Genomic DNA, 21,961 nt, shown 5'->3' with positions numbered 1-21,961 from the left:
AATAAAAGCAATAAACAGCAAGCTGACAACCAACATCAAATTTAATGGAGAGAAACACAAAGCAATTCCACTAAAATCAGGAACAAGACAAGGTTGTCTACTCTCTCCATGTCTATTCAACATAGTACTGGAAGTTCTAGCTAGAGTAACAAGACAACAAAAGGGGAATCAAGGGGATATAAATTGGAAAGGAAGAAGTCAAATTTTTGCTATTTGCAGATGGTATGATAGTATACATAAATGACCCCAAAAATTCTACCAGGGAACTCCTATAGCTGATAAATACCTTCAGTATGTCGTCAATGGATACAAGATTAACTAAAAAAAAAAAAAAAAATCAGTAGCCCTCCTATATACAAATAATAAGTGGGCTGAGAAACAAATCAGGGAGACAACACCCTTTACAATAGCCACAAATAATATAAAATATCTTGGGGTAACTCTATCTAAACATTTGAAAGAACTTTAAGTCTTTGAAGAAAGGAATTAGAGAAGATATAAGAAGATGGAAGGATCTCATATGCTCAAGGATCAGTAGGCATAACATAGTAAAAATGCCATATAACCAAAAGCAATCTACAGATTCAATGGAATCCCCATCAAAATCCCAACACAATTCTTTATAGACCTTGAAAGAACAATATTCAACTTCATATGGAAAAACAACAACAATAATAAAAAAAACCAGGATAGCTTAAACAATTCTGTATAATAAGGAACTTCCAGAGGTATCACCATCCCTGATTTCAAGCTCTACTACAGAGCTATAATAATAAAAATAGCATGGTATTGTCATAAAAACAGACAGGTGGATCATGGTAATGGAATCAAAAACTCTGACATAAATCCACACACCTATGAACACCTGATTTTTGACAAAGAAGCCAAAATTATGCAATGGAAAAAAGAAAGCATCTTCAACAAACAGTGCTGGCATTAACTGGAATTCAAGAATATAAATAGACCTATAATCTATCACCCTGCACAATACTCAGGTTCAAGTGGATCAAAGACCACAGCATAAATCCAATTACACTGAACCCGGTAAAACAGAAAGTAGGAAATAGCCTTGAACACATTGGCACAGGACACAACTTCCTGAACAGAACACCAGTAGCACAGACACTGAGATCAGCAATTAATAGATCGGACCACCTGAAATGGAAGAGCTTCTCTAAGGCAAAGGACACTGTCAACAAGACAAATGGCAGTCTATGGAATGGGAAAAGATCTTCACCAACCTCACATCTGACAGAGGGCTGATCTCCAAAATATATAAAGATCAAAAGAAACTGAACATCAAAAAAAAAAAAACAAAAACAAAAACAAATAATCTAATTTAAAAGTGGGGTATAGATCTAAACAGAGATTTTTCAACAGAAGATTCTCAAATGGCCAAAATATACTTAAATAACTGCTCAACATCCTTAGTCATCAGGGAAAAGCAAATCAAAATGACTCTGAGATTCTATCTTATACCACTCAGAATGGCTCAGATCAAAAACACTGAAGACAGCTTATGCTGGAGAGGATGTGGAGCAAGGAGAACACTCCTCCACTGCTGGTAAAAGTCTGAAACTGAACAATCACTTTGGAAATCAGTATGGTAGTATCTAAGAAAGTTGGGAATCAAGTTACCTCAAAACTCAGCTATACCACTCTTGGCATATACCCAAAGGATGCTCAATCATACTACAATGTCACCTGCTCAACTATGTTCATATCAGTGTTCTTTGTAATAGCCAGAACCTGGAAACAACCTAGGTGCCCGTCAACTGATGGATAAAGAAAATGTACATTTACACAATGGAGTAATCCTCAGCTATTAAAAACAATGACCACAGGAAATTTGAAGGCAAATGGATGGAACAAGAAAAAAATCATCCTGAGTGAGGCATCCCAGACCCTGAAAGACAAACATGGTATGTACTCACTCATAAGTGAATATTAGCTGTAAAGTAAAGGATAACCAACCTATAATCCACAGCCCCAGAGAGGCTAAGTAACAAGGAGGGCCCAAAGGTAGATGCATGTATTTCCCTGGGAGGGGGATACAGATGAAATCTCCTGGGTAGACTGGGGGTGGGTGGGGATAGAAACATGAGGGATCAAGCTGGAGAATGGGTAGAGGAGGAGAGTACTAAAAGAGATGTCTTAACATGGGGGGCATTTTGGTGCAAAGGAAACTCTCAAATCTACAAAGATGACCCCAGCTAAGACTCCTTGCAAGGTAGTCTGAATTAGCCATATCCTGTAATCAGATTGATGACTACCCCAATTGTCATCAGAAAGCCTTCATCCAGTAACTGATGGTAACAGATGCAGAGACCCATGGCCAAGCACTGGACTGAGCTCAGGAAATCCTGCTGAAGAGAGAAAGGAAGAATTGTAGGAGTGCGTGAGGTCAAGGTCATCACAAGAAAACCTACAAAAACAACTAACCTGGGCTCGTGGGAGCTTCCAGAGTCTGGAACAACAGCTAGGAAGCCTGCATAGGACCGACCTAGGCCCACTACACATGTGTGACAGATGTGTCACTTGGTGTTTTTCTGGGACTCCTAGCAGTGGGAGCAAAGACCTTTGGCTGGCTTTTGAAAACCTATCCTTTGTACTGGGTTGCCTTGCCCAGCCTTAATCCAAGGGGAGGAACTTAGTCCCACCTCAACTTGATATACCATGTTTTGTTGACACCCATGGGAGGCCTGCCCCTTTATGAACAGAATCAGTGGAGGAGTGAATGGGGGGCAGGAGGAGAGGAAGAAGGGGAAACTGCAGTCCAGATATAAAATAAATTAATAAACTTAATTTTAAAAAATGATTAGAGAATGGGATTATAAACTGGCACACTCTTTATAGAAACCTTTTTGAAAATATGTGACATTCTGATATATAATCCTTTATCCATGCATTCTTACTAATATGTTGAAACAAACACATAAGTGTATATGGATGTGTACATTCAGCTTTAATAGCTGGGAAAAATCAAACTACATGTCCATCAATAGCAGCTTAACTAAAATATGAGGAAGTCATGTGCATGTATCTGTACTATCATAGACTAAAACAAAAATCCAATATATGCCTATGCAAATAAGCATAAATACTTGTACACTGGTATAAATATAGATCGACCTTCACTTCTTGCTATCTACACATTGGTATTTGGAGGTTTTTTTTTTAAATAGTTATGTGTGTGATTATATTGTGATGTGTATATAATCATCATTTGCTATATTGTTTGAGATAGGACCTCTTTTTCAGTGCTGCATATACCAACTTAACTGGCCTGCAAGCTGCTAGGGAATTCTCCTGTTTCCGCATCCCCAACTCACTATAGGAATGCTGGGATTACATATACACACTACTGTGTCTAGCTTTCTTTGGCTAAATTTACGCTTCCATGCTTGTGTAGCAAGTACATTACCTACTGAGCCATCCATCTCCTATGTATTTGAGTTTTCAAACATATGCTTTCTTTTATGATGAAAATCCTTGTAACTAAATATCAAGCATTTCAAGTAATACTGGGGCTGTATTCTCTGCTTCTAGCTAACTGAATAGAATCTAATACTGATTTTCATTTCCCAGTAGTTCAGGACTTCTGCTTGTAAACTACAGCTTGTTTAACTTATTATCACTTTTGCTTAGGCTAATATGGAAAGTTTAAAACAATTTCACACAATCTAAGGAAAGCACCTCAGTATATTTCAGAGGAAATGAGAAGTCTCTTCTAGGAATATAGGAGTTTCTACTTCAACTTTCATCTCAAATGACAGCAGACACTTCAGCTTTTCAAACCTTCTTTACATGATACATGTTAGCTACCTCAACAGATGTTCTTTCACTCTTAACCTTGATCCAACTGAGAAATCTGAAAGACTACAAAAGGAGGTAATGGCAGACAATTCCCATGACATACCTATTTGTCCCAGCTCCTTCCTGACATTTCCTATCTTAAACCTGAGTTTCTAGCAGACAGAACTACAGGTTTGTTCAACTTCATGGATTTTTCTTTTCCCTGTATCAATCGGTGACTCTTGGCACAAGGACTCCATAATGAGGGTAAGCCACTCCAGATTCATCCTGCTGATATCTTGGGGGCAAGGTGCGGCACAAGGCAGGCTCTATACTCAAACTCTAGGGCCAGTGGTGGATTTGCAGTGGTCTCTATTAACACTATTTTGGGGGAACTGCTTAATTTCTGCATTTTAGTTTTTCAACTCTAAAATAAGGTGAGGCTCTATAAATATTATAAGGACTGTGATAATATAATTATCTATAATTAGCTATTTAGATTTTATTATTTTTGACTCTATTTCCTTAGAACAAACTAGAATTCCAATCTTTAGTTTATTCCCTCTTGGCAGGCTCCTAAATTATGAGAGTTTTCATTGCATGTTTTTTAGTTTTTCCTTCCTGGCTTTCATGAACTAAGCCCACAGCATTCCAATTTCCTTTTTAGTTGACTTAACAATCTTGCATAACATCTCCCATGACAGGCATCATTCTAAGCATGTGGTAGATATTCCCTCATTTTATCCCCTTACCTTTATAAAGAAGATATTGTTGTGTATTTACATCATAAAGAGAAGGCAAGCATTTCACAATCAGTGTAACCAACTTCCCAAATGACCAGAAAAGGAACAGGTGGATGAAGACTTGGACCTAAGCCCTCTAGCTTTCAGATGGTACTTCCACACTGCTCTAGGGAGCAGTTCTCAGATGGATCCTTCAAAAGGGAAAACCTTTTCCAACGGATATTAGCATTGCTGGGAGGATCAGCTAATGTACGGAACAAGGATTTGAAACTCTCATTTAAAAAGAACGTATATTAGGGCCAGGGAGATGGCTCAGCTAGTGAAAGCCAACCGTAACAATACAGAGTTCAATCCATGGAACCCACATGTTCAAAAGAAAACTGACTCACTGAAGGAACAACACACACACACACACACACACACACACACACACACAAATGTGTATTTGACAAACAAAAGAATGTACCTTTGTGACCCTAGAAATGGACATTGCAAATCAGTTCCTCTTTTTAAAGTTTCCCACATTTGGCATTTTGAAATTTGACCAAAATGTGATTTCTAGTTCTCATATTATGAAATTATCCTGTACAGAATTTCCCTTGTTTAAAGTGAAACTTTCCAGACCTTCACTTTTATATTGGATTGTAGGCTATGGAGGAATTCAAAATTAGTTATGTAGGCTAAAAAAAAAAAAAAATTATACCTTAAAATTGATTTTGCTAGGTTTTTATCTTCTTATGAAACAAAAAGATATATATTTTAAGTTATGGTCCATTACATCAGTGAAATCCTAATGCATTTCAGCCAAAGAGAAAACCTTCAAAGTGTGCCACCCATTCCATAGACTAACCAAAGTTCCCAGCCATCACAGCACATTACATTTTAAAACACTGAAGTGTAGAATCTATGTATTCAAAATCCTAAACCAAGTCATGTAGAATTTTCTAGTCAATCAAACGTGTAGACAGTTCAATTCCACAGTAAATGTGTGGCAAGAACTATGAAGTGAAACTTGCCCTAGATAGCCACACATCCTCCCTAAGATCACCTAATTTCCTCTTTCCCTTCATCTGTCTGGCAGGCAAGAACACTGTCATACTCAGTAACTTTCTCCACACTTGGTGAGATTTAAAGGAAACATTAGACAGACATTGGCCCAGTACTGATTCATAAAATTCTTTAAGTCTCAAGAATGCAGGTGGTTTCCCAAGATGCCTTCTAAAAGTGACATACTGTATCGTCACTCAAATTGGTAGTTCAGGAAGTCAAAGCACTGGGTAACTGACGTTTTTAGGTTTTTGGTTTTTTGTTTTTCTGATATGCTCAGTGCTAGGCCATCTATCCACCTCCCAAACATTCCTGTGAAGTAGATGGTATCTTCAAACTTGTTACATGAGGAAATGAGATATACAGCTTTTAAAACATTTGTTTAGACCTAATACCAAATAATGGACAAGTACAGGGAAAGTGGCTACCACTTCTTAGAAAATGTGGCACATTATGTCCTAGAGATCTGGGAATCAAAAGAAAGCCAGCAATATCTGCATGAAAAGACCATCCCTCAACATAGAAACTTCCTGCAAGCCCAGCCTGTAGGGTACAGGAGATGAGTGTCTGATTTTCAAATCAAGTCTTATCCTCCCAATTGGTTGCAATTTGGTACTAGTTTCTCCATCAATTAAGCTTCTATTATTATAGATGAGGTATTCAAAAAGATCACTAAACATGAACAATAAAAATAATAATAATAAACTTTGGGACTTGAGAAATAACTCAGCAGTTAAAAGCATGTTCCAGGTACCCACTCTGGGTGGCTCACAATCGCCTGTGACTCCAGCTGCAGGCAATCCAATACCTCTGCCCTCTGTGTGCATCTGCATGGATATGCACCCCCTATACATATAATTAAATATAATGAAATATCCCACATGTCAGGAACATGGCTGAGTGACGGCATGCCTGCTGAACCAGTGAAAGCGCTGGGTTCTGTCCTCAGTACACAAAACCAATAACGACTATTGGCCAATGCTCCAAAGGTCTAAAGATAAAGAGGTTCTAGAAAACTTGGGTAATTTAGAAGCCCACAGTGAAAATGAGGAAGGAAAGCCAGTATAAGAAAGAAGAACCTTTATTTCACAAGCTACTCGTGTGTTGAGCTCATGACTGCCACAATACATACAGCTGAGTATCTTCCCAAACAAAGGTCAGTTTCAATTTTTCTTATGAATGTGCTTGCTATTAAAGGTAGAATGTGGCTAAATTTATTTTTAAAAAATCTAAATATAATATTCTATAAACAGAGACTATAAGAATAAGGCACTACATAATGTATTACAACCTACCCTGTATTCTTACATCTTGAACTGGGTGCTGTTATTGCCATGTAATGAGTAGTATTTGCCGTTTGGATTTCACAAGGGCATAAATTGATGGGACTCTTAAAAAGACCCAAAACAAGATACATGCTCAAAAAGTTCTAGCAAAAAAATCAGATCTGCTGAATGTGTTAAATAATGCAGTGTTTTTTACAAAAAGCAGTATTTGCCAAGTCATGAGGGCTCTTTGTTTTCCTTTGTTTGTGTACATGTTTATGTATAACAGCTGATGCTCGGGACAGCCAACACCACTGTGATGCAGGGCTTCAACAAGTCTGAGTGGTGCCCCAGAGACACTCGGATGACACAGCTGGTGTTCCCAGCCCTCTATACTGCGGTCTTCCTGACTGGCCTCCTGCTGAACACCTTGGCCCTCTGGGTGTTCATTCACATTCCCAGCAATTCTACTTTCATCGTCTACCTCAAAAACACTCTGGTGGCAGACTTGATAATGACCCTAATGCTTCCTTTCAAAATCCTTTCTGATTCCCACCTTGGACCCTGGCAACTCAGAGTTTTTGTATGTTATTTCTCTTCTGTGATCTTTTATGAGACCATGTATATAGGTATCATAATGCTGGGCCTCATCGCTTTTGACAGATTCCTCAAGATCATCAGACCTTTTAGGCAATGTTTTGCAAAAAAACCTGCTTTTGCAAAATTAGTCTCAATTTTCATCTGGTTCCTGATGTTCCTCATCTCCCTGCCAAACATGATCTTGAACAACAAGGAGGCAACACCATCATCTGTGAAGAAGTGTGCATCCTTGAAGAGTCCTCTGGGGCTGGTGTGGCATCAAGTAGTCAGTCATACATGCCAGTTCATCTTCTGGACTGTGTTTCTTCTGATGCTTCTGTTTTATGTGGTGATTACCAAAAAAGTATATAATTCCTATAAAAAGTTTACAAGTAAGGACAGCCAACACAAAAGGGTGGAGATGAAAGTATTTATTGTCATAGCTGTGTTCTTTGTGTGCTTTGCTCCTCTACATTTTGTCAGAATTCCATATACATACAGTCAAACCAATAAGACTGACTGTAGACTAGAAAATCAACTGTTCATTGCTAAAGAAACAGCTCTCTTTTTGGCTACAACTAACATTTGTATGGACCCATTAATATACATACTCTTATGTAAAAAGTTCACAGAAAGAGTACCATGTATAAGAGGGAGAAGGATAGCAGCATCAAGCCAAGAGCACCACAGTAGCCATACAGACAACATCATACTAACCTGACAGTGTTCTCCCACATAGTAATTCCACCCATAGCTTCGCTTCTATTTAAGGATGGGAATTAAAAGGTCATTTACTTGGAGACTTCATTTAAGCATTACAGGAAAAGGGGGGAGCAAACATTTTCCTACATTTTATTATCCTAGAATATGGAAAAGATTATATACATTTTAACCACACAGATCTATTTATAAACAGAATGAGTTAACATGAAGAGAATGTTTAAGAAAGCAAATGGCCACTAGATGTCATCTTTTGAAGAGCATTCACGTAATATGGAAAAGATTAATGAGTAATAGGTATGCCTAAAAAACCTCCCTTCTAGTGACCATCCCATTCTTTCACACACATAATTCCTAAAACATTATGGACACCTTTACAGCCTTCAGAATGCTGATACTTGTGGGCATAAACCAATAAACTTGCACATCTAATGCCTGTGGAGGAAGCCTAAGGCAGTAGCTGAAAGAGATGCAGTTTGAGGAACCAAAGTGGGTCAAAATGATCCCAGGAATCCCAAAAGATTCGTTTTTCCCTACAAGTGCAAAGGGCCTCTGCTACATCTCAGCGGTGCACCAGAAAAGGCACATTCTATAGGCAAAGCCAGTACATAGCCAAGTGCAGTCTGGGACAGGGAAGGCGGTGGCACTCAGCAAAACCTTCCTGGGCAATAGAGTCTGCACCCCATATGGAAAATAATTCCTTCTCCCACTGTTTGTCTACATACATTAGGGCCCTTGTTGCACATTTTCTTATACTAGTTTGCTGTAGTTCTGGACTACATTTCCCAAAGACAGGGTTCTTAAAAAGACAAATATGTTACAAATTTTTGTTATCTCCTGAAATCCCCCCCTCCGCCACACACACACACACACACACAATGGACTGCAGACATCCCAGACAGATATACTAACCTTGGTGCATATAAGCAATGAAAGGGTTGGACTGTGGTTGGTAATAACCATGTGGGAAGATTTTTCAAAGTCTTATTCATTTTATATAGGTCCATATCCTTTTCTGGATCTCTTTGTGGGTTTTAAAAAAGAAATAAAAGTCTGCTTTTCTGGAATTGCTACTGAACTTTTCTAGAGAACATGAGGACTCTCCCTCTAGCTGTGCCTGCCAGATGAAGTCTCAGCTGCTCTCCTCCCATGGCCTTTGAGGCCACAGAGGCCAGAGAACTTCCTTACCTTTATGGAATCATCTGCTAACAGCACTTCCACTCTCGACCTTTACACTCTGCTTAATATGCCATGATTCTGTCCTCACTCCACTGTGCACAGAATCTTCCCCCTGACTCACCTTGTAAGTTCCCATCTATAGGCAAAACCCAAAGTTGCTATCACTTACTACTCCATGTAATCTCAAATGCCCAACCTCCCACTACTACCTCAGGCCCAATCACTTCCTCACCCGTGTAGCATCATTCCTCAACTCCCACACTGCTTTGTGATCATTTCTTTAAACATGCATCTATTGCTTAAATAGACTATGCATATTTTATGGACATAGAAAGTTTCATTGTTCAATTAATAAACATTAATAAATGTTTGCTAAAACAAAGGTGGCTTTTTTTTTTTATGAGACAAGGTCATACTATTCTGGTTGTTCTGGAACTCACAAAGATCTGCCTGCCTCTGCCTCCCAAGTAAAGTGCTGGGATTAAATGTATGCACCACCATAGTCCAAACAGGTCTTTTTATAATGTACTAGAAGAGTAAAAGTAAAGCCAACTCCCCTCATTTATCATGAAAAGACTAGGCTTCTGTGGTGGGTAGTACAGCTCAGCAGCAGAACCCTGTTTTGGGATATTTGATCACACTGTGAAACCCAAGACTGTAATAATAAAATCAACCTTGGATCAGGGGGCAGAGCCAGCAACTAGTTGACAGGAATTAGCTATAGAGAGTATGGAAGAAGCCAGGAAGACAGAGAGATGCATGGGAAAGAGTAGGGAGGGACTTGAGAGTTTCAGGGTCTTTTTGGTTTAGAATGGCTGGAGAGATGCTTCTCTTGCTGGGTCTCCAGCCAAAAAGGAAGGTCACCTGGTTGCTCTCTGAGCTGGCAGGTTTTTACCTCAACATTTGACTCTGGCATCTTTCTTTTTTCTTTTTCTTTTTTTTTTTCTTTTTTTTTTTTTTTTTTTTGGTTTTTCGAGACACGGTTTCTCTGTGTAGTTTTGGTGCCTTTCCTGGCACCTGTAGCCCAGGCTGACCTCCAACTCACAGAGATCCACCTGGCTCTGCCTCCTGAGTGCTGGGATTAAAGGTGTGCGCCACCCCTCTGCCCCCGCCCCAACCCCGGCTGACTCCAGCATCTTTATTGGTAAACAGAACAATAGAGATCTGGTTAAAAACTACATTTGGTGGTGGCAGCAGAGCCAGTGCAGGCAGGACCGTAAATCCCACCAGGCCTCCGCCTGTGCTGCTGGGCACTGACTGCAGGGCCACAGATGGTAGTTTAAGAGTAGATTCAGGTGCAGCCACTAAGAGGAGAGAAAAACAACAGAACCCTAGCACTTACAAGATCCTGGATTTGTTCCCTAGCACTGGGATGCAAAAGGAAAGATTTTTAAAGGAAAGCGTAAGTCTTGAGTTCTCTATAGTTGCTCTCCTATAACGTGCATGCAGGAGCTGAGGAAGGACGTCACCCACCTGGGCTATGAAGGACCACAAATTAAACAAAGAAACTAAACGGTTCTACACTTGAATTTTAAGACTACTGACAAAATGCTTTAGTTAGCCACTATAGGGTAAGTCAAACCTGTAACAGAAGGATACTACAAATTCCAAAGTCCTCCTTTAGACTGATTCTTGGTCTCTCAAATAAAACAGATCATCATTATTATTAGACATATCACTAAATCCATAGTACTGTTACAGAGCACATAACAGTCACAGGAGACCCTCATACTGTGTGACACATAACTGCATCTGAGCCACGTTGTTAATAATAATAATCCATATTTGGTAGTATAACCTATATAGTATACCTCTGATGACAATTTCAATCTCTTTGATTAAACTTATAACTATCTCCTTGACTGAATATACAACTTACAATGTATACAATTTTAAGAAAGGTATTTCCAGACATAATTTCAATAGCAAATCTGTCTTTCACAAGTTCAAATACTTCATTCCATTATAAAAGTGGATTGCTTAGTCAAGCATTGTGGTGCACACCTGTATAATCCCAACACACCAGAGTCTCTGTGGGGACCACCAATCAATACTAGCTTTTCCAGGTGGCAAGATCTCCTCAAAACAACAGCAACAAACTATATGTATGATCTGTAGAAGAAAGCTGACAATAACCTAGAGAGGAGGGATGCTAGGCCTATCTTAAAGTGATGTTCTCCAAGCGAACCTCTAAATTGTCGAGGCAAACCCCACCCTCTAGAATACTTGCAGAATGGGATGATAGAACTTGGCCCTTAACAAGCGGGAAAGAGAGAAAAGAAGTAACCGTAGTGCCAGTCCTTCAGAAGCTTGCCGTGTGCGACACTGTGCGGTCCTGCCCTTTTCTTCAGCTCCCCCAGATGTCCATGCTTAAGCCTGCATTAGACCTTTCTTAATAAACTCCGAACCTGCTTTGAAAAAAAAACAGCAACTCTGATTCGGTATGTGAGCTGAACTCACAACAAAATTGAGGGCTTTTGTCAAAAGCTAAGATATAATTATTTGCACTGGATAATTAGAGTGAGGCCTCCAAACATCTTCTGTGAGGGGAAACGATGAGAGTGTAATTACCACACAGGGATACATTCTGGAGAAACCACAGGAAGTTACTCTAATGTGGGGACAGGGGTGGGGCTGAGATGCAGTGAGAATTCCCAGCTCAGCAAAGTGAGCAAGATGACAGTGATAAAGTCATTCTACGGAGTGGAGCTCCACAGGCCAGTGTGCACACAACTGTACAGGAGAAATCCCCCAGAACAGAACAGCCCAGGCCAAGCAGTGTCTGCTACCCCAGAAAAAAAGAAAACATATTTACAAGATACTAGCTCCCACAAGTGCACAATTTACAAAGTATCTGAAGGGTCTAGGAACAGACCTATATATTTTGATCTTCACATGGAAACCCAACATGTGTAATAAGAGTACAGGACACATTTGCTAGAGAGGTCACATGCTTTAGTGGGCACCCGAATCAGATTGCTGGCCACTCCTCGAGGTCCTGACTCGGTGTTTCAGCAAGGCTTAGTGCAAGCCTCCTGGTGATAGTGGAGCAGCTGCCCCAAGTGTTTGTTAAGGCCCACACTTCCCACTGAAACTGACTGACAACCCAGCTCTCACGGCATGCAAATAATCCCACTTCCTATACTCAGGATGCTGAGGCAGGAGGATAAATTTGAGGCCAGCCTGGTCTACGGAGAGAGTTACAAAGTTCAGGCCAGCCTGAGCTACATGAAAACAACTGACTCACTGCACAGCCCTCTTGGAAATGAGTGGTTAAGAGCTGGGATGATCAACTGGAGACAAAGCAGCATTATTAGTGAAAGAGCAGGGCGACTACAAGGTGAGAGGGCAAGGACTGACTACCTGGGAAGCAACGTGTACCTCACTTAAGGGGCATCAGCTATTGAATACTAAATGCTGACAGTGAAGGCAATCCCGATTGCTAGCTGATTGCTAGCTGGTAACAGTGGCCTGGTGAAACCCGGAGCAGTGAAAACAAATGTGAATGCATTACATAATACTTACCATTAACCAGGCAGGCGGACAAAGCTTTCGACACATTCTATCATTTAGCAGTCCTAGGAAGCCTATTAAATGTTTTTATTATCTTCACTTTAGGGATGATGTTGAGAAACAGAAACACTAGGTAACCTGCATAAGGTCACACAGCTCACAAGCAGCGTGGCTGAGGACTTCAATCAGACACTGGCTTTTAAGTCTATCTTAAATGATATGTTCTCAAGAAAAAACACAACTTCAACGTGTTAATCTATGTCCTGTATATTTTGTATAACTTCCATAGCCACTCCCACACTCCCTGTCTCCCCCAAAACAACATCTCCGTGTGTGGGCTACAGGCAGCTCAGGAGCTGCTGGCTAGTAAGTCCAGACCCGTAAGTTAACAAAGACCTCCCATCCCAGGACCTTCCCACCCTACCCCCATGCTAGAAGGCCTGTGGTGCCAGCACTGTGCTGCTGGTACTTTAAAAGATCAATGCTCTGTGTGTGCTTGTGCGTGTGTGTGTGTGTGTGTGTGTGTGTGTGTGTGTGTGTGTGTGTGTGTGTTCGCACTTGTGTGGGCACACATGAACATGTATGTGGAGGTCTGAGGTTACTGCAGGGTGTCTTCCTTGTTCACGCCCCACATTAAGTATTCGGGTGGGTGGGGTCTTGGCTGAGCCTAGAGTGACCACTCAGGTTACACTGGCTAACCAGCTCTGGTGCTAGAGGACGACAGGCAGACCACCGTGACTAGCCAGGTTTTATGTGGGTCTGGAGATCCAAACTCCTGCTTTATCTGGAGCCATCTCCCCTGCTCTCTCCTCCCCTTTGGAATTATCACTCTATTCTTGAGGAGATATACATATATAATATAGATACTATAAATTTGCCTGTTGTTAAAGGGGAACGAGAAAGCGTAAGTGCAAAGAGGACAGACACTGTGCCATTGATGTGCATCTCCTTGATGACAAACACAGATACAGCTCATGCTGACATCCAGACAAGTGGACTCAAGACCAGAACCTCCACTGCTCTGGGCACACAGCCTCTGTAGCTCAAGAGCAAACAGAATTCCTCTAAGGCTGACATCAACCCCATGAATGGGGAGACGCCTCCTGGAAAGGAAAGGAGGAGAAGTCTACATGTAAATGAGTTTCAATACCCTCTGGAAGAAGAAAGGGTCAATCCTGGCACCCTCTGCCCGCTGGGTGTCCGGCCAGCTGAGTTCCTGAGGAAAATAAAAGCCCCAGATTGGATTCACTTGCGCAGGAGGCCAGTCATCCTGTAGGTGCTGGGCGCAAGGCTGGTCTCGGAAGCTGCACCCAGGTGAGGAATGCAAACCACAATGAGTGGGAGGTGCTGTGGGAGGCATGGCTATCCAACCACAGAAGCTTGAAGATTTGAAAAGAAGACTAATTTCAAATGGAGGAATTGAAGAAAGGCTCAGAGGACGTGAACACTTGAATTACAACTTGAAGGGGAACCAACCATTTAGGAGAGAATGCTGTGCAGCACACAGGAGGGACCCTCAGAGGGGACACAGCCACGGGGGTCTGACTCCAGCAGTGCATCAATGCAGAAAGTGGGCTGAAAGAAGCACAGAGCAAGTTCTGGGCCCCTGCCCTTCTCCAGTGAGCCACTGAGGTCTCTGAGATGGAGAACCACATCTATGGGGCTGTGTTTCTGGGGAACCTTGGGCATCTTGAAGACTCTCAATTGGACTGAAAGAACCACTAAGGCTAGGAGGTCATCTTTTATCTGTACAGACAGGAACAGAGGGAGGGAGTAGGAGAGAGACAATCACATCAGGGAAGTACCACAGAGAATAATAAATGATGGACAACTTTTAGCTTTTTCCTCACCCTCCTGAAACAGTCATGATGAGCTTCAACTCCAGTCAACAGGGCCCCACTTCAGGCTGACCAATCCAGGCTGGTCAGATACAGTCAAAGCCAGCCCTATCACCTCCCCCAACATCCTCTTTTTTGTCAAAGTTGAGCAACCCAAAATTAGGGGAAGGGAATCTATCTCAGGCCATCCCAACCACTTTAAACTCCCAGCCCTTCAGGGAAAAAATAGATTTTTTATTCCAGGTCTCCTCTCTGTAAGCTTTGCTCTATATGTATGTGTGCCTGTGTGAGTATGCTTCATTTTAAATAAATTTTGTTACCTGTTGCTGTCTGCTGTGTACGAAACAACTGCCTTTTAATTCTTTAATTGCTAGACAATGCAAACCCCATCCAGACTCCCTAGAAAGTAGCACATGGACTTGAGGCTTTTTCAAGGGGAAAAGTTTTGATTATAGAGCCTAACGTTACTTAGGGAATCTATGTTCAGTATGTTTTGGTTAACATGTATCACACGTTCTCAAAGGGTTCATTACAAGTGCAGTCATTCTCCTCCAACACAAGAGTCAACTGCTGAAGAGGCCCTTAAACTGGGTGAAGTATTGATTCATGAAGAAAGGCAAATTGCATATTTGGGGTATCTCTAAATTGAGTGATCACTGAAGAATCACGTCAGCAAGTCAAGGCAGCAAAGGCAGTATGTGGACAGAAGCTGAAGACGGGGCCAGACTAATCTGGCCAAGAGTTTTTCTGAGAAAGGAAGAGAAAGAATAAGACAACCTCAGAGGCCAAGTTGCACAAGACAGGCCAAACAAGGGAAGAGGAACAGAGGATGAATCAGGGTTGGGCTGGGAAGAGTCCAAAGCACTGGAAACCAAGGGACAAGAGAGATGAGAAAGGAAGTGACAGTGGTAAAAAAGCATACTCTCCGAGGAGGTTAAGGTAACCTAAAAGAGGTGACGTGGTGTTCCAGTTTGAAAATGGGCAATGAGGACACACAAGTTAACTCATGCCTTCCCAAAAGGGAGAACTCCATTTGAGAGACACAGAGTGATGATGTTCCCCAAGAAATAACAAACAGAGCAAGGGCACTGGTGAAATGGTTTACCCTTGTCAATGGCCTGTCTCTCATGAATGAATATAAGCTCCCATCTTTGGCTATCAGGTTATTGAGAAAGGATTCCAAGAGATTAGAATTTTCCCAGGAGTTCCCTGCTGGGAGGAGAAATGGATGAAGCCTTGATTGCATTAAGCCGTGACTGTTTCCAAGAGAAAGATGTTCAATCTGTCAATGACCTTTCATGAGACTTGGAGCAGAGGAAGCAGGAGACCACACCATGCCAGATAACATAGTAAATGTTTCTCTTCCTTCTATTTAGACCCTACTTTCATGTCAAGAATCTTGAAGAAATCCTGGAGATGGACTTGAGAGGGTCAAGGGATCTCTGTGTACCTCTTCCAAATGTGTCATATTGAATAAACCTCCATTTTCTGCCTGTCACCATTAATTTGACTCCTTTAATTGGCTTACTGAGGACAGGCAGCAATCCTGGCTTGTTGGGGCACAGGCTATGATCCCTAAGTCCGGCAACATCCTCAGGCAACAGAACCAGCCTGGGTCACATGGTAGGTACGTCACTGTCTCAGGCATCCATGTTCTGTGAGTCCTGACTCCCCAGCTCTATTATCTGCAGAAGAAGAGAGGTGGAAAACTAGAGAGTAAAGAAAGAAAGGGGAGTGTCAGAACATCAAGGACAAACAGGACAGGTGTTAAATAAAAGAAGAACAATAAAGGAAAAAGCGAAAGGAAGACCAGGAAGAGACAAGGAACCCAATTTCAGACTTCAAATATGTATGTAATTATGTTTAAAAAATTATATATTTCACTCAGCATTCGAACATCTGCTACTCCAGCAATAAAATTCAAACTAACAACATCATATTCTGAGACACAGGAATAGAATGCTGTACCTTTGTTTACAAGGTAGGTTGTTTGCATATGATTTTACTCAGAAGTATCTCTCTCAAGTAAATTTATCGAATGTATATCTAAACATTTTTTTTTAATGTTGAAATTTCTGTCAAGAAAGACTGAAAAAAGTGTTCAAGGACTCCCTGGCTCATCACTAAAGGGAAACTGGAGCTTTCTAAAGGCAACCAAAATGCTAAAGGGAAGCCATAACTTCTGAATTGAGAAGTTTCACCTTTTAATCATCTCACATTCCCAAGCATAAAGGCATACCTGCCTCCCCATTTACTTCAGTTGCCATACCTATGCCTTCCAACAAGAAAAATAAGCTATTATTCCTGGAACACTGACCATACTGTAAACAATATAATAATTTCCCTGTATACATTGTCCCACTTCAGTTAAAGGCATCCTCATGCTTCAGAAAACACTGAGGCTAAAATCCTCACCCAAAGTAAGAGCTCTAGGAAGTAGACACTAGGATCCAAACTGGAGTTCACCTGATCCCAGTTACCAGCTGTGTCACAGTCCAACATTGCCCCTTAAAACAAGATTCCCACAGCCAGGGATGGACAGGATGCCAAGCCTAGAAGAGAGTTACAAGGAGAGGACAAGAGCAGACTTGGCTATCTCCAGACTCAATCTCCAAAGCTTCCGTCCCCTTTAATCAACCACTGAGAATGATGTTCCCATACCAGACACGGTTAAGGGCTTTATGTAAAGCAGACCTAATAAACACAAATCGTTTCCAGTGACAGATTAAACATAGTAATTCAGGCAGAGGGACCCAAAGATATCAATCTAGGCTAAGGAGTATTAAAGGGTTTGTAATAACTACATTCAGCACAAATGCACAGCTACCAGATATGAGCTGTGGAAAAACCTTATATACGGGAACAAACTAAGATTCTCTGAGGATTTCACTACAATTCTCATTGCATGTTCTGACTACATGGAAAAGACAAGGATACCCAAGACCAATCACTTAGCTGGGCATGGCAAGTCACGCCTGTAGTCCCAGCACTTGGGAGACTAAGGCAGGAGAATTGCCATAAATTCAAGGCCAGACTGGGGTATGTAGGGGGGATTCTACCACAAACAAAGCAACGAACAACCCAAGGGGCCAAGGCCAGTCACCTGAAGCCCTGCTTGCCTTTCTTCCTTGCTTGTCTTTGTCAGTGTGTTGTTATTCAAAGGACTCTGAGTCCCTTTCCACATCTTTTTCCTTGAGAAGGAACCTGATACACTGAACTACAGATGGGGGAAAAGGGCCTACAACAAAACACTATGCTTCCTAACACTATACAGAGAAGACATTCCCACTTGACACCAAGGCACAGAAACCAAGAATGGAGGAATGAGAAAGTGCTGTGGCACAAGACAACACGCTCAACGTCTCACACAGAAAGAATTATGGTTAGAATGAAGAGCTCACCTCAGAAATGAGAAAATCTCATCAATAATGTGACTGATTCTACCTTCTCTCCTTGCGTGTCTGTGTCTCTTTAAGAATTTATCATGGAAAAGCCATCCAAATGCCTGTGATTAAACCAGGACCTTCATTTTATAGACAGCAAACACAACAGAACTTGAGCAAGTCATCCAAAATCCAGAAGAAAAGGTCAGTTTACTTCTATTGATTTTTTTTTACTTAGTGATCTTTAAGAATTTTCTCATGACACACTGGATGAATCCAGCTAAGCAGATGAAGCCTATTTCCCTACACAAAGATTAAAGAAAAGGTAAAAAATGAAGAGATTAAAGAGTATGCATCTAAAAAAAAAACATAAATCTAAATGTAAGGTATAATAACTGCTTAGATTCTACAAAAATTAAGATAATACTGAGGACTGAATTTAATGCAGACAATATTTCCAAATACTGTTTCAGCATTAGTTATCACAACCAGCAGCACTATAACAAAAAGTTTTTAAAGTATATTGTTAGGCCAGTGAGACGGCTCAGTGGCTAAGAGTGATTGTTGCCAGAGCAGAAGACCTGAATTTGATGCCTGAAACTCACATGGTGGAAAGAGAGAACTAACTCCAGCAAGGCATCATCTGACCTGAACATATGTGTCATGTCATGCAAGAAAGCAAATGCATATATACATAAAAATAAATTAATTAGGAAAAAAATGTGTCTTTGGGGAAATACATGCACAAGCTGTTAAAGGTGTCAGGTTTGTTACAAAGACTACAACTTTAAACACAGCCCCCCAATAAATGTATACAATAACTTATGCGCATATGTGTAGTCTGTATGTAAAAAGTGTTTAGCAATTTGGAAATTTAGATGAAATACAGTGAAACCACTCTTTCAACTTGTACAGTTTATTTAACATACTTAAAAAATAGTGTTAGGAAGGCCCAGTCAGTAAAGAGCTTGCCTTTCAGCACAATCCTCTGAGTTACATCTCTAGCACCCACAAACAAGGGTATGTGTGTTATCTCTATGCTAGGGAGGCAGCAGCAGCAGCAGCAGGATCACTGGGGCTTGCTGGTTCCAGGTTCACTGAGAGACTCTGCCTCTAAAAGTAAAGTAGCAGACACCCAGTGGAGACCTAAGTTCTACATGATCGTAGCCCCACACCTGCAAACAATGTTAGAAGGCATTAAAGTCACCACCAATGTTAAAACACTGTGGGGAGTATGAAATGACTCAGCAAGTCAAGTCACTTTTCACCAAACCTGATGAAGCCACAAGGTAGAAGGACAGAAATGACGCCCATCATTTGTCCTTTGACCTTCACACCACCACCTACAAGTAATAAAGTAAATATAATTTAAAAAGACTTTTTAATGTTCTATTTTTTAATCATTGAGAGGATGTACACACATGCCCCTGCCTATATTAAAAGTGAATTTGCTGAAAGAGCTACGTGGCATGTTACCAGATGATCTTCTAATGAAGCAATAAGGTAATTATGGTGCTGAAGTCTCCTGGGGCTTTATGAAATGTAAGGCTTGCTATAAAAATGAAAAGAAAAACACTGAAAACTTGCAGAGGTTTACCTTTCAGTGCCGTGAACAGTAACAAAGGTATGGGCTAGCAGCTAGCTGCTCTCTCCATCAAAGCCTATTCAATTCATTCGGGTCTGAACGTGTATGATTTCCTTTTTTCAATGTTAGGAAAGACTGGCTTTAACAGGTCCTAACTTGAGAGTAGAGTATACAACACTTTTAAGACTAATGCATGAAGACTATCTCATGTTAACTTTTTCATTACCAGGCTTAATTTTCATCACCAGCCAAGAAGTGTGGAAATACTGTCCCCAAACAAGGGGTCTGTTCATATATTAAGGAAGGAGGCCTATTCTACCCCAAGCCCACAATGAGATGGAACACAGCCTGTTCCTCCTCAACAATCAACACACAGACACATGCTTCAGTACCCATTTCCAACTCCAGGGTCCTTACGAGGGAGGATCTACTGTTACTGAACTTGTGGTCTCAGTCTGTACTCCAAGAAGTCAAGTTCAGCCTCCTGTCCTTGAGAAGCCAAATAAAACAGCCAAATTAATAGTCTTTAAAAAAGGCAAGCAAAAACAGAAAAAGGAGGTGCATAAGCGTGTGTGTGTGTGTGTGTGTGTGTGTGTGTGTGTGTGTGTGTAATTTGTTAGTTCAAATGAGACAAAATCAACCCAGGTGATAAATGTGTTTAAATTTAAGGCAGGCAATAGAACTTTTTATTCTTGTAACAGAAGCTTACCAAATACATGTCCCAAAACAATGCCTACTATTATTTCAGGAAAAAAAGCTGAAAAAGTGGGGTGAAAACCCCCAAACCTGCAGAGCGATCAATGCTCACATTGTAAGGGGGTTGCAGGAGATATGCCCCCTTTGAAGTAAAGCTTTTAAGATTTAGCAGTTAGCTGTGTTGGTAATAAGATTTCAAATCATGAACAGCACATTACTTACTATTTACAATCATGCTGAGAGATGGTGTGCTGGCTAGTCTCATGTCAACTTGACACACAAACTAGAGTTATCTGAAAGGAGAGAACCTCAATTGAGAAAATACCTCTGTAAGATCCAGCTGTAAGGCATTTTTTAAATTAGTGATTGATGGGGGAGGGTCCAGCCCATTGTGGGTAATGCCAACCCTGGGAAGGTGGTCCTGGTTTCTATAAGAAAGCAGTCTGCCAGGAGGTGGTGGCAAATACCTTTAATCCTAGCACTGGAGAGGCAGAGGTAGGAGGATTTCTATGAGTTCGAGGCCATCCTGGTCTACAGAATGAGTTCTAGAACAGTCAGAGTTGTCACACAGAGAAACCCTCTTTTGAAAAACAAAAGATGAAGAAGAGGAGGAGCAGGAGGAGGAAGAAAGGCTGAGCAAGCCAGTAAGCAGCACCCCTCCATGGCCTCTGCATCAGCTCCTGCTTCCAGGCTCCTCCCCTGTTTGAGTTCCTGTCCTGACTTCCTTCAATAGTGAACAGTAACATGGAAGTGTAAGCTAAATAAGCCCTTTCCTCCCCAACTTGCTTTTTGGTCACAGTGTTTTGTTACAGCAATAGAAATCCTAACTAAGACAGATTGCAAAGAGTTTATTTAAAAAAGAACCAGTGTCCCCAAAAAAGGCCTACATGGCACAACTCCCCTAGCTCAAAACAGGATTCAATTGTCATGAGCAAAATCCACAGAGAAGTATGACTAGTTTGCAAAGGCTTGTCTAAGGGAGGGGCTGCTTTTAAATCCAGAAAATTCTTATCTAAGATTAAGCCATTATTAAGTTGGTTAATTTTTCCTTGGACCCCCTTCCTAGGACTAGCTATGACACACTGCAACACCCCACCTTAAATGAAGGGAAATGTCAAGCTGTGCTGGTTTTTTCAGTTTGTTTAGGAAATGGCAAAAGAAACAATAATAGGTTAACAACCCAAATTTAGTAATTTAACACATTCAGTGTCCTGTAAAACACAGAAGGAAAACCTACTGACACAGCTTATTTTCTTAAAGCATATCTAAGTGGAATGCAGCTTTAAATCTCTAACAGTTACCAACTTCAAAATGTTTCTACATGGTATTTTTATTTTTCTTCATCTATGATAATAATAAGTTTTTAATTCATTGGTTAATTTTTCTCATGCAGTTGTACCACATTTATTTACTTTGGGAGTATCTGGGAGCAGGGGAGTATGTGTCATAGTTTACATGTGGAGGGCAGCAAGCAGGCACCTTGCAAGAGTCAGTTAGTCTCTTCTCTTCTCCCCCTATATGGGTCCTGAGGATCAAACTCAGGGCATTAGGCTTGGTGCTAAGTGCCTTCACTCACCTGAGGAGCTTTCTTGACAGCCATCATTTGGCAAAATCTTTA

At 41.0% G+C, this 21,961-nt stretch overlaps 2 protein-coding genes across 6 annotated transcripts in view; one reads left to right on the top strand and one right to left on the bottom strand.

The window, feature by feature from the left end:
- Positions 1 to 21,961, bottom strand: part of Med12l (mediator complex subunit 12L) — a 301,677-nt gene that overhangs the window by 88,320 nt on the left and 191,396 nt on the right. The window lies entirely within an intron of this gene.
- Positions 7,143 to 8,888, top strand: P2ry13 (purinergic receptor P2Y13). Its single transcript, XM_059265397.1, has one exon. The coding sequence runs from the start codon at positions 7,143 to 7,145 to the stop codon at positions 8,148 to 8,150; it is 1,008 nt and encodes a 335-aa protein (XP_059121380.1). The 3' UTR covers positions 8,151 to 8,888.

The sequence above is a fragment of the Peromyscus eremicus genome, chromosome 6, assembly GCF_949786415.1.
Source record: "Peromyscus eremicus chromosome 6, PerEre_H2_v1, whole genome shotgun sequence".
NCBI classification, from domain to species: domain Eukaryota; kingdom Metazoa; phylum Chordata; class Mammalia; order Rodentia; family Cricetidae; genus Peromyscus; species Peromyscus eremicus.
The sequence above is the reverse complement of the archived record's forward strand: the minus strand, read 5'-3'. Positions and strand labels throughout refer to the sequence as shown.